Source organism: Triturus cristatus, chromosome 9, assembly GCF_964204655.1.
Source record: "Triturus cristatus chromosome 9, aTriCri1.1, whole genome shotgun sequence".
In the NCBI taxonomy this organism is placed as follows: domain Eukaryota; kingdom Metazoa; phylum Chordata; class Amphibia; order Caudata; family Salamandridae; genus Triturus; species Triturus cristatus.
In genome coordinates, this window is record NC_140592.1 from 936,845,580 (window position 1) to 936,859,190 (window position 13,611).

At 43.8% G+C, this 13,611-nt stretch overlaps 1 protein-coding gene across 1 annotated transcript in view; it reads left to right on the forward strand.

Moving 5' to 3' along the window:
• ATXN3 (ataxin 3) overlaps positions 1-13,611 on the forward strand; it is a 383,732-nt gene that overhangs the window by 63,651 nt on the left and 306,470 nt on the right. The window contains exon 3 of the mRNA XM_085626512.1: positions 8,281-8,325. Within this exon, the coding sequence (XP_085482638.1) occupies positions 8,281-8,325 (45 nt within the window). The remainder of the gene's footprint in view (positions 1-8,280; positions 8,326-13,611) is intronic.

Below are 13,611 nucleotides of genomic sequence, written 5' to 3' on the forward strand. Positions count from 1 at the left end.
AAATGTATACAAAATTACATTTGGCAAAGTAAACTATTTCCTAAGAGAACTTAACAGAGATTATTGTATTACCTTTACCTTTAATATATCTTTATTTCGACTACAGTGAGTCATAAAAGAAAAACACAGAATAAACAGAAAATACAGATAGTAAAATCAAAAATTGAAAATATATACCAGAATACACGTTATAGCCGGAAAATGAATACTGTCAAGTTAGCAATGCACATAAGATGACAATACGACCAGTCACCCAAGACAAACAGAAAAAAGTGAAACTAAGTGATCTCAAAATTACAAAGACTTTCTTCTGGTTTTCCACATTGTGTCTAGAAATTTGCTAACAACAAAAACGGTTAGAGGTGATAAATCCGTTTTTAGTATTGGATATGCTTCCAAGTGTTTCCTAAAGCCCCATTTTTTACATAGGGGGACAATCCACTTTTTCCTAGATGCTGCGTACAAAGGACAAAAGAGGATTACATGGAGATCATTTTCGGGCTGGTCAGTGCAAAAGGGACAATTAACAATAGATGGAGGGTGCCATCTGCTTGTGAGAGCACGGATTGGAAGCGAATTATATCTCCATTGGAGATATAATTTTCTAGGGGTAGAAGGATAAATATCATTCAGCACTATCTCAAACTTGTAGTAATCTTTTATTAAGATGAATGAACTTGTCATGGAACCCAATTTATCAGAGGCCAGCCAAGCCGACCGGTTACTTTCGTGGTACATTTTAACCAAAACTTTATGTGTTATAATCTTAGAAGCGTGTTCTGGAGAACTCCACAGAGAAGGGCAACCCAACCTATCAAACTCTTCCTTAATATATTTTAACCAGGGAAGGTTTTGTATAGTTTGGTACTTCAATAAATCCAAAAATTCTAGTCTATAGGTATTAAATTCAGGGGTTGCCCAAAGACGCCGCCAAAAAGTTAATGGCTTTAGGCCTAGTTCTTCCTTGATGGATCTAATTCCTAGATCTAGCCTAAGAGGAAGAAGGGGAGTACTGGTAGGAAGGGATGACAGTTGGCGAAGAAATTTATTTTCAATGGCCACCATTTCTTGCGGGCAATTGTGACCCCACAGTTCCGCGCCATAAATTACTGCCCCTCTGGCCTGCACTTTGTAGATCTCTAGTGGGGGGCCAATAGGTTTTATGTAGGAATTATTCCAGAGTTTAATAATCCCCCCAGTTTTCTGTGTTAATTTTAGTTGGGATTTGGTCTGGTGTTGAGTCCATAGGAAGTTTTCATTTATGGTCACTCCTAAGTACTCAAACATCCGAACTCTCTCCAAACTAACACCGTCGATGGTCGGATTTGGGCGGGATTTTTTAGGGGGATTCAAAATCATAAACTTAGTTTTGGTCGTATTAATTTCCAGCCCCCTATCTTGACAAAAAGAAACGAAACCGTCCAAGACTCGTTGGATGCCCATGGGGGACTTGGCGAGTAGCAGGGTGTCATCAGCAAACATAATCGCCGAAATCCCCACACCCGCGAGCTTGGGTGCGTCTCTATTAGGAACCACACTTAGATAGGGGATAACTCCATTAACATACAGGCAGAAGAGGGTAGGTGCCAGGACGCAGCCCTGGCGGACGCCCCTGTTGACAGGGAAGCTAGATGATAAGTTTCCCTCTCTCCCACATCTAACCTTGGCAAAATTATCTGTGTGTAGTCGAATTATAATGTCAAGAAGGGGGGGTGGAATTCCTAAATCGCGGAGGACAGCCCATAGCTTGGTGCGTGGGACCAAGTCGAATGCTGATCGGAGATCTACAAAAACAGTATATAGGGATCCGCCCTCAACCATGACCGTCTTCCAAAAGAGCATGTTAAACCTGAAGATCTGATCAATGGTAGATAAACATTTCCTAAAGCCAGCCTGGTAATGGCTCAGGATCTCAAACTCATCAATCCAATCCATTAGGCGATCCAAAGTCAGCCTGGCAAAAAGTTTTTGGGCTACATCAATTAAACTGATAGGCCGATAGTTGGCTGGGAGAAGAGGCGATCCCTTCTTAAAAATTGGGACCACCTCCGCACCCAGCCAAGTAGAAGGAATCTTCATACCCCTAGCAATTCCATTAAATATAGTTAAAAGATAGGGAGCCCAGACTCTTGGTTCATGTTTATAAAGATCACCGGGCACCTTATCGAGACCAGGGGCCTTTCCGACAGGGAGTGCCGAAATGGCAGCCTGGACTTCGACAAGAGTAAAACTAATTGAATCAAGCGCACAGTTATCACTTTGCGACAATTCAGACAAAGGGGGAACCGTACTAAGGGACTGGCACTTGTATAAAAGACTGAAATGCTCCTCCCAAACTTGTGGGGCAATATTCGGGCTGATTGCAGAAGCTATCTCGGTCGAACCCGTAGTCACGATCTTCCAAAATCTGCAGGAGTCGCAATCCGACAAAGCAGATGTTAGATAGGCCCAGTTCTGACTACTCCACTCAAGCTTAGCATGGTGGATTAAATAACTATAAGCACGTCGTTTAGAATTAATAAGGTCTCTACTATCATTTGCCTTTAGTGCTGTCATTAATTCTGCTTTTGCCAGTCTACAGGCCCTATTAAACCATGGATGCTTTCTAGGTTTCTGTTTCTTCAAGGGAGCTAGGGGATTCAAAATATTTGATAAGCTTATGTAAAGTGCATTATTAAGTGCAGCAATTTCCCTGTTGATATCTGGAGATGATTCAGAGTCAATGAGGCCAACCAATCCATCCAAAGTTGAGCTAACACTCACATAAACTCTGGAAATATCCTCTGGATTGCTAACCAGTTTGGGCCATTTCACCCTTCGTCGGTTGTTAGAGAGGGCAAGAGTGTCTATTCTATCCAAGTACGACACAGGTTCAATCCGACCCAAATCTGGTAGAGCGAAGTCCAAGATCAGGGGGTTATGATCACTTTCACCCCTAGAAAGCACCTCAAAATCCTGGACTCGCTTCCATTCCTTGCACTGGACGAAGATATAGTCAAGTTGAGCCTCTCTACCAGATATATTAAAGGTAGTCTTCGGGGGGTTATCAGATTTGGATCGCCCATTGCATGCTCTAATAGAATGAGCGAGTGATAAGGAAGTAATTTGAAGAGCCAGGGGGGTCCAAAATCATACACTGGGGCCAACCACCTGTGGAATTTCCCAAAAGTCATCCTCCTCCTGGTTTATAGCGTCTAATAGACCCTCAAGAGGTTCAAAGTGGGAGTTAAAGTCCCCACCTACCACTAAAAGGATACCCTCAGGTAATTCCGACAATACCGTAGATAGCACATCCACAGCCCTTGATTCAGCCGATAAGCTAATCGGTCTAGAATAAATATTAATCAGGGCCATTTGTGTCTTAGCCTGCCATTTCAGTATTAAGCCCTGGACATCATCAGACCCTGTATCCAGGACAGTAGCAGTACACCCCAAATGGGTTGCAACCCAGATAGAAAGGCCACCGGAGGGTCGGCCCTTACCTCCCCAGGTAGCCGGAAGAGAAAAGGATGCGAAGCCCGCTCGATGGTAATCAACCCTGGCCCATGTTTCCTGAAAATAACATATGTTGTGCAGATCTATAAAAGAGCCCCATTCTGGACAATTAAGCTTGTTATGGAGGCCCGCAATATTCCAGGAGAGAATCTTTAGTGATGGGCGGACACAGGGTATAGATATGACATCATTGTCTAAAGTGGATAAAGGTTCGTTATAAATTATGTCATTAGTTGGAGTCGCCACAGTCTGGGCTGGACCAGGGGATTCGCGCTTATCTCCGTTAGATGTAATTTCGACTTGCAGTCAATCCACCTCTTCAAGAGGACTAAACCTGTTTTGGCAAGGAAAATCATGCACTACAGACTGGTTAAACCAGGAATTATCGTAATTTCGACTGCGAGAGGATGGACCCACCCTTGTCCAGTCATCAACATTCTTGGTGTGTACATGGTTATTGGCTGGGGGATAAAAAAAGGAGAGTGCAAGAGGTTGAATAGATGTCTCTCCCTGCTTCCCCTTCCAAGCAAGAATATATGACACAATCTTGGGGTTTCTAAAGTTCACCACAACGCAATCACCCTTGTAATGTTTAATTGAGTTGCCCAGCCAATTGATCCTCCTAACCATCAGAATACCAGCAGTTACAAATGGTGGAAGTGGCCTGTGAGTATTTAACCAACTGATGACTTTATTTTTGAGGGAGTCATAAGTTTCTGAATCAGGATTAGTGCACTTAGGGACTCCAGCCAAGACTATTACATAGGGAGCCGCCTCAGGAGGTAAGTTCACTACATCCTTCCAACTTGACTTCCCCTGTTCATTATTGTTGGTTACCCCGTTAGTACTAAGAATATTCGGTTCGCTAACAGTTTCCATAGGCCTGGGTTGGTCGGATGGGTAATTCTGTATTGACAGAGGGACAACAACATTGGGCTGGGGTGTATTCGAAGAACGTGGCATATCATCTGTCGCCATTTCTCCCCTTGTTCTTGTGAGTTTGGAAGGGGCACCTAAATTAACAGTAGACAAAGACAGGGGGTCTGGGGGTTGTAATTGCTGCACATTATCAATTTTAAGGATAGAGCTATCTTTGTTTGTTAAGCAATCAGTAATAATCCATGTAGCTTTTTCTATTTCTTTTAATGTATCATTAATAGAATCAAATCTAGCCAATAGAGGATCGAAAAAAGTCTTCAGCGCATTTACTAAAGAGCTAATTAACATATCTGTCTCTCGGCTTGGTCCCTCAGCGGTAGTGGAAGGGGAAGGATGATGGGATATTTGATCGCATCTTGGGGTGGGTAGTGGGGTAAGGATTTCAGTAGGGCCAGACGGTGCCTTAGATGGAACCTCAGTTGGTGGTTTACAAGTAACATCAGTTCTGGCCTTTTTCCCACCCTTCATCTTCCTCACACATTTCCTTTTAGATACCGCCCCCTCCCGTGAACTGTGGGTTGTTCTCAAAACTATTTCCTCGCCCAGATTCGGAGCGGCAGCGGATATCAGAACAGTAGAGCTCTCGGGAATAAGTTGGAGGGATTCACGCCGAGAAGCTGTACTAGTTCTTAGGTCCTGGAGGACTGACTCGATCGTTTGGTCGATGCTGTTCATTAGGGCAGTATGCGAATTATTCAATGTCTCCGGAGACCTGACAGATGCGAGTAAACCAAGGGAAGATCTTCTAGTGTTTTCAATGCCATCCGAGAGTCTCTGTTCTAGCATATACAGCTCATTGTTGACCACCGAATTAGCCCTGATTAGAAAATTATCCAATGTACCTGGTAGCATCGAGGTTAGTGGCTGTATTTTCTTCCGTGTAGCCATTAGATTCCTCTGTGGGCGATGAGGGGCAAAGAGGGGGGGCCCGGTCCGGTCTTGACCGTGCTTGAACGGGCTTAAACGGGCCCGCCCTTTGCCCGGGCTTCGCCCCGGACCTCGCCCCGCACGCGTCCCGCTAGCGCGTAAGTGAGTGGTGACTAATGTAGAGGGAGTAGGAGGAGCCGGGAAGAGGAACCAGGTGCGGTGGAAAGCAAGTCAGACAAGGCACACTGGTCCTCGCAGTCCCGGTAACAGGAGAAGCCCCAGAAGCAATTCAGCGCCGTGAAAGTTTGTCAGCCAGCAGCTCCGTGGCAGGTGAGGTTTAAAAGAGCACTTTTAAAAATGAAGAAATTCCCTCGCCTACGAGCGGCACCTCATTATTGTAGTAAATATCTTCTATCGGCACGGTTTGTTCGGGTGGATCGCCAACACCAAAACCCTACTATGTTAATCTGTGAAATTCCCGTAACAAATAACCTGCCTATAGGCATTAGCACAGTGTAATAACAATCCATCCTTAAAAGCCTATTTAAAACGTGCTTTTCACAATAGGTTGGTAAGGCCTACTGATTTTGTCATGACGTTTTATAATAAACCGATCAGGCTTATGAAATCAGGCATGGCGTTTCCCAATGAACTGACGAAGCCTTTATCCTTTACTATTGGCTTAACGCCTTACTGAATACCAACATACTCAAATTGACATAAACTAGCAACTTTAATGTATACAGTTATACAATTCCAAATCTGTAGAAAGATACTGCTTGCAAAACAATATACAATGCCTTTTAACAGGGCATAACAAGAATCATCACAGTGAAACCCCAGAGTTTGTCAGAGTGGATGGCCAGCGCTAAAACCCTTGCCTAGTGTGGTAATTTGTGAGATTATATGTAACAAAACACCTGTCTGTGGCCTATAACACAATGTGCTAATGATGCTTTTCACAATAAATAAGGTAGATCAACTGCCTTTGTCATAACATTTCATAATAGACTAGACCTATGACATCGGGATAGAACATTTCCCAGTGCACATATCAGACCTGTAGCATGCTATTATAACCAACTTTGAGTATAAGCTTTTCCACAAACCACGCAGTCATAAAATTAGAAAACTATATTGGCCATGTAAAATACTACCTCTCCTAAGGGGGCCTAAAAAGGATCCTCACAGAGCAAACCTTCTATATCCACAGTTTGTCACATGGGGTAACCAAAACCATTGCGAACTACAGTAATCTGTGAGAGTCCATGTGGCAAAATTCTTATCTGCAGACTTTAAATTAGAGTAATAACAATTCACACTTAATTGCCTATTAACTTTAACATAGGAGTTCCACTATAAGAAATATCAGGCCTAATGCATTTATTATACATTTCATAATAAACAGATCAGGCATATAACCATGAGCATTGGCTTCCCACCATAACTAACTCAGACTTCCTGTATCGAGTACAAGTAAACACGTGGGCGGATCCGAAGCCCCCCTTTGTAGTACCCCTGAAAGATATGTTTTGTTTGATTGATCACATTATGTCAAGCCAGAACTAGAAATAGGATAATTAGCAAAGGTCCAGTAATCCAAATAGAGACTTTTGTCAGGCAGAAAATGCCAAAAATTGAAGAGCGGCACGAGCAGTAGTCATCCACCATTTTGTTTTATTTATAGATGTAGTTTTCTAAAGGTAGTGATTACAGCCTGCTGAATAAATACACATCATGAAGGAGGAAGTAAGTAGAAGAGCAATCAAGGCTGGCAAACTGAGGAGACTCCTCACAAACCTCAAATGGCCCAGATGCCACCTACCTCTGCTAGGCCGAAGCAAGCCATACTTTTGAGCAAGGTTTAATTCCCCAACCACCACACAAGCTCCCAAAGGCAGATCAGCACCAGTAAGGTGAGAGCACTGTTAGGGTCATGACTCACTAGCCAGACTGGCAGTCTGTACATGTGAGGGTGAGATGAATCTCTTGGCAAATTGCTGCCCTTACAGCTCAAGAGCCAATTGGCCTGCCTGTTACCCTGCTGCCCTCACCCCTCCATGTGAGACCCCATACTTCTGATAGATCACAGAGACTCCTGTTCTTTTTAGTTTATATAATGTGGCATCGTTCTGATATTCTAGAATTTCCTAGAGGACCGCTCCCACTTTCATTGTTACTAGCAAATGACATTTCAGGGTAGAAAAAGGCAATGTGGTGAAAGGAGACTTACGTTGCATCCATTGTTGTGCTACAACAGCAGCAATACTCTAATTTGGTGGCTCTCATTGGTTCAATATATGATTAAATAAATCAAACAGAGAAGTCTAAAGTTTTCACACTACACATGTACACGCTGAATAGACGCAAACAAACAGTAACCCCACATAAAATGCACTTTACACACAACATGCCTTACCTCGGTTTCAGGCAATGGATTGCATGCTTCATTGTGCCATGCAGTAGTGCACATGCTGTATGGTCTACAGCCATGCAGCAGCACAAAAGAGGCCATGCCAGGGTCAGAAGTGTGCAATACAAATACCATTTGCTAGGGTATATAAAAACTACCACAGTAATTATACTCTCTCCCTCTAGTTTGATGTAAGTTAATTTCCCAAGGAGTGCAGTATTTGAAGGTAAAGCATTCCTGAAGGTGTATTTTATTATCACATCCGTTTAAAATTCTTCCTTTCTGCTTTTGTGGTATGTCTTTCTATGCTTAAAATTAGGTCTTGCTTCCAGTAGTATTCACTTCACATAAGTAACCGAGCATTACCTTTAAATTCACCTATAGTTCTTCCCATTTGAAGTATCCACAGAAGTCCAGAACAAAATGTTGTGCACTGTGCTTAAACGAAACAGTACGTAAATGCCTACACAAGTCTGTCTGGAAGCAATTTGTGGTATATACCAATTAATGTAATTGAAGTAACCTAATGTGTTTCGCTGATTTTTCTTTCTTTTTCTTTTAAACAGCAACCGTCTGGAAATATGGATGATAGTGGCTTCTTCTCTATTCAGGTGAGCTAAATGCCATTGTTATTTTCTACAGGTCATTGTAACCCCACTTGTAATATATTTTGCACGCTCATCGGAACATGTGGAGTAAGGCAGAAAATCACATGTACCAGAATAAAGTACTCACTTACAAGGTCTCTCCTGAGACCACTCCTGCAGTGTCGCTAACAAGACATTTTGTTTACTCATAGGGGTGTTAGAGCCCGCCCATTGCTTACCATTGTTTTGCTTTGTTGCCACTCTCAGTTCGTCCGCTTTGGTCAGTGTGTCCTAGCTTAATTTTTCTCTTCGTGTCTTTGTACTTACCTTAGACCTCTTCCTTTACCAGTGCCCTTCAACTGCTCTGCTTTTGGAGCTACTTTTTTCATTTAGTGAATGTACTCCATAATAGTGCTTGTGTTTGCAGGCTGTCTCCACCCTACCCCGCCGTCCATCGTTGTTGCTTGTACCTGCCCACCTCCTGCTAGCTCTCATCTTGCTGCCCCCTTCTACCCTCCTCCAACTGTCCCTCGTGTTGCTTGCCACTCCTGACCTCGTCCCGAGGTCTGTGTTGACCTGCCTCACTTGATATATAACAATGAAAAGTGCTGTTTTCAACTTTATTTCTTTTTTGTTTTACTTAAGCTACGGTGCCTTGCCACATTGTTGCTTGCTCCCTCTAGCCCTCCTGCCCCGCATTGCTGGCTTGCCCCTCTCATCCCATCACAAAAAGAAATATTGACAAAGTTATGTTGTACAGCCGCATGGCAGCTGTGCAGCCTGTGTGAAAGAAAAAAAACACAAGAAAAAAAACGTTAGACGGTCAGGGGAACTGTGTGGTAGCACTTTTTATGTTTTTTAGTTACCTTCAGCCACACTGCAGTGGCACTGCTTTACTCCATGGCTAAACAACAATTTGACAAAGCCAATAGGCTTGTTGTGTCTGCAGCATTAATGATCTAGCAGCGAACCATCAATTCTGTTTCTTGTTTCTGATCTTTCTATGTGCTTAGCTGTGGCAAAGAAAGTCTCCGTACTTTGTAATGATATATTCATTCAGAGTGTGCAGTTTTGCCTTCATCATTAATTACTCTTCCTTCAGCTTTATATATTTTGGCTTTTAGACAATGCTACTTTTCATACAGTGCATGCTTTTTTACAAAATCATTCCCAAATAAAATAGTCATTGGCAAAGCTAAAAGGTCAGCAGTCAGAGCCCTACCTATTGGTTTTGCCAGTGTTTTTTTTGCTTATTACGATCTCATCTGATGTTTTCTGTAAAGCATTTGTAAACAGAAAATAATTGACAGGCTTTTATAGAGATTAGCATTTACCTCCATTAAGGACTAATACATTCGGCCAGTAACGAGATTAAATTAGCTGAAAAAATCCCTCTTTTACTGCAGAGGTACCAATAGGTGAAAGAGTTTACTTTGTAAGCGTTAAACTGTTCAGGGCTTGACTTCATAGTATTCTACTTATTGTGTTTGTAACAAATTACAAGAAGTGTCATACTTGTGTTGTCGGAAAAGGTGGAGAAAGTAATGATCTTTGTGCACTTATAGTGGGCCTGCCATGGGAGTGCCAGCCAGGGTTTTTAAAGTCTATTTTCTGTTTCCTATATTCCTTCTATTCCGCAGTTGAAGTTTTGGGACATTTTGGTTCGTATTTTTGTAGTTTTATGTATGGTTTTACTTGCTCCCAAAAGGGTGGTAACCAAAAGTGCGAATGAATCATCAAACTTGAGTATAGTGGAGAATCACCAAGCTATCAGTGCTAACCTGATTGTAACAGAAGCTGTCAGAACCAATTCTGGCAGTAAAAACATGGTCACAAGACCATAAAACAGGCCCACAAACTGCCAAAAAAATGGTTCACAATGACCAGTCAGATGAGCTCTTCTGGTGCTGCCAGATTGCCTTGTAGGCCAGTTCGACCACATACACAACTGGTGCACAGTCTTGAGGGCCGAAGTTAAGCAGGGCCTAGTGGGTCTCAACTGTGAGAACTGAGGTAATTTGCCTTGATGTCCTAGGGTGTGTCTTACTATGGCTCTGCGAAACTGGACCAAATACAACCCTTTCAGCAATTAACTCTCAGTGATAGCAATGGAGACCAATTGCAGACTTCTCAGGGAAGTAGTGTGTGGTGATGGGGGAGGGGGGCTAGAGCTCAGGATTTGAAGGTTGCACAGCAGCACATTACCTGACTGTCCAACCCAGGGCTTATTTTTCAAGAAAGAAAAGTACTTTAGTACACGCTAGAAAGAATACTACACTTAAACACCGGCAAAAGCCCAATTTAGTCTCCTGGGCCCTGCTGGGCTGTTCTTCACCTGTGTCTGCTATCTTTTCCTGCCCATTCTCCTCCCACTTATGGTGTAGTTGGTGACCTCCTATGTTTAGGGCAGTAGGTTATTTACAGTTCAGGTGCAGATTTCTCCTCCCCTTTAAGGTATTTGCGCTCCTGCGCGTCTCGGTTGGCCACTGGGGGGAGTCAAATAGGCATGGATGGTGATCCCCACAGAAGGCCTGATTTCAGTGCAGAATAGGTGGGCCTATGCACAGGCTGATCACCTTTTGGAGAGGCCATGCACAGGCCTATCTCATAGGCAACACAGCCATAAACAGACTGATTATCTTCGGGGCAGTATGGCCATGCACAGGCCAATCTTCTAGACTGAACAGCAACACAGAGGCTTACCAGCCCCTGGACAGTATGGCCACTCTGAGACCAGGTTGGTCTCTGGTCACAGCTCTGATCGGGCTTCGTTGATCTCGGGACAAGTCCTCATGGTTCCCACTTCCAGAGAGACAGTTGTCCCACAGGAACCACTTCACCTACCGGCTTGGGAAAAAGATCTCTGCCAAAGACCTCCTCATAGGGTACCCGGGCATTGCAGCACTGGCCTGACTAGAAGCAAGCCCTATGATGAAGCATGACACCCAATCGGGCGTGTGAGGGCCCTATTTCCCTAACTGGGAGACACCCTGCCTCCCCTTCAGGTTGGGGATGTTGACCAACCCAACCTCCTCCCTCTCCTCCCCCATAGGAACTGCATTCTCCTTCTCTTATACCAGGGTTTACACATCACATCTCCACATCTTCTTTAATTCCCACCCAAACTGGGGACCTGCTGCACCTCGCTCCTCCTTGAAAGTGACTCCTTATGCTGGGTTGGCAATCTCCTTCCCACTTTCGATGGACAGGCTGGCTTTTAAAAACTTCAGGACAGGTGTATTGTTCTTCCAGCAAGGGATGAGACTGGGAGATGTCCCCTTATCTCTACCCATAAAAAAAGTGAGATGAAGGAAGGTATGGTACCCACACACATTTTCCCTAGGAAAATCACATCAACCAAAAATGTGTGCTTGGGTTTGGATGCCGAGACCCAGCCCCTTAGTTGGACTCCTTAACATCACAGATAACAAAAGATATTAGAAGACACCTCCCTCACGGTTTAATACTGGTATGTTTCATCACTGGTTCCTTCTCGTCTGTGTGAGACAATACCACACATCCCCCTCATCTATGAGACTTTGGCTGTCCGGTAGGCACCAGCTCTAGTTGCATAGCAGTCCTTTCAATACTCCATTGAGCATTTCCTTCCTTGGCTGTTGATGAATTAAACTGGAACAACAAGTGGGGAATTGGATTTTTCACTTGTATGCGCTATCGGTTTGGACTGGGACAGGAACTAGGCCCGGGTCCAAAATAAAAGTAGCCGCAATTAGCAAATCAGGTAGTTATAAAGTGCCCCACGCTTGCCCATTGGGCAGTTTTGAACGTGTAAAGACACGCTGTATTAGGTGTTTGGCAAGGTATGGAAGATTGCATGCATTTGTGTGCTGCAGGCAAGGATGCTAGTAGCAAGGAAATCAAAAGTAAAATCATGGTCACAAGGCCATAAAACAGGCTCACAAACTGCCAAAAAAATGGTTCACACTGACCAGTCAGATGAGCTCTTCTGGTGCTGCCAGATTGCCTTGTAGGCCAGTTTGACCATGTACACAACTGGCGCACAGAAGATGTGGATGCCCTGTCTGCAGTTTACAGACTGGTGTGGACTGGATCTCCTATCGCGTGTCCTTTCTAGACTGCTCTCCATGCACAGTATTTGTGTTGAATTATGCTTCCCACAGCATGATTGTCTTGAGCCTGGAGCACACATGGGAGAAGCAGAAATAGGTGCGAGGTTCCGGCAGCTGGCTTTGATCAACCAACTGAAAGTGTTAACATGCAAAGACAAAAGACTTATCTCTTCTGTCCACACTTCAGTGCTCATGTCTTCTCCCTCCAGCTTCAGGAATGTCAACAATACACTTTCACTGTTCTGAGAAAGCAACCTCACCGTCCTCTTGTGCAAAAGGCAAGGCCAGGGGTATCCAAAATGGAACCTTCAGGGCACTCTGGCTTACACACACACACACTACATGTACCATGCAGACTACATATTCAAACCCACAACATACATGTGGGATGCTCGAGCTGGAATTTGGGTAAGAAGATGAAAGCAGAAAACTGAGTTGGACAGTAGGCCTACACTGTAGTGCACAGATAAAAAGGTCTGGTCACAATATGGATTCACAAAATGTGGTATGCTACCACCAGAGGTCTATGTGCTAAACTTACAACAGGGACAGTAGTCTGAGGGCATGCTTTGTGCGCCCCTCCAGGTTTGCAGGACAGTTTTAGAACCGTACTCCTTTCATAGAACAGGGCTAGGCCTCTGCGCCCACTCTCGAGCAGGATGTCACTAACACCAAATTCAAAAACCAGGATTCCAGATACTTGCAATCAGGCACTCAGGCATGGGAATATGATTGTACACCATGCAAGGGCCCTTTCTCGTCCCATCGGCAGCGTCCAGTAAGCTAGAACATTCTATTTTCTTGACTACCAGTTGCACTTAGATAATAGGAAGCCGAGTATGTAAAGCTTAGTATGTAAAGAGAGTTAATGCTGAGGTGGTGGTGTGGATAGAGTTTAGGTACAATTCGCTCATGCTGCTATTTCCCAACTCTTTATAATGTGTAACATTGCTAGACATCCAGAGAGTATTCATCGGTTGCTGCTAGTTAGATGTGACTTTATGGCTGTTTCCACGATAGTTCGCCTACAACCAGTTCAAGTTCACTACCGTCAAAATGGTTAAAATCAATCATAAGAATAAAATGAACATGGTTCACTATGCTATTATTTGTGATATCTGTACATCACTGTTATGATCTAATGCTTGTCTTTACCAGTTTTGACAATAAAAAGTATCTTTTTAGGTCTTGCCTGAGCCAGCGCGCATGCGCTGCTCTA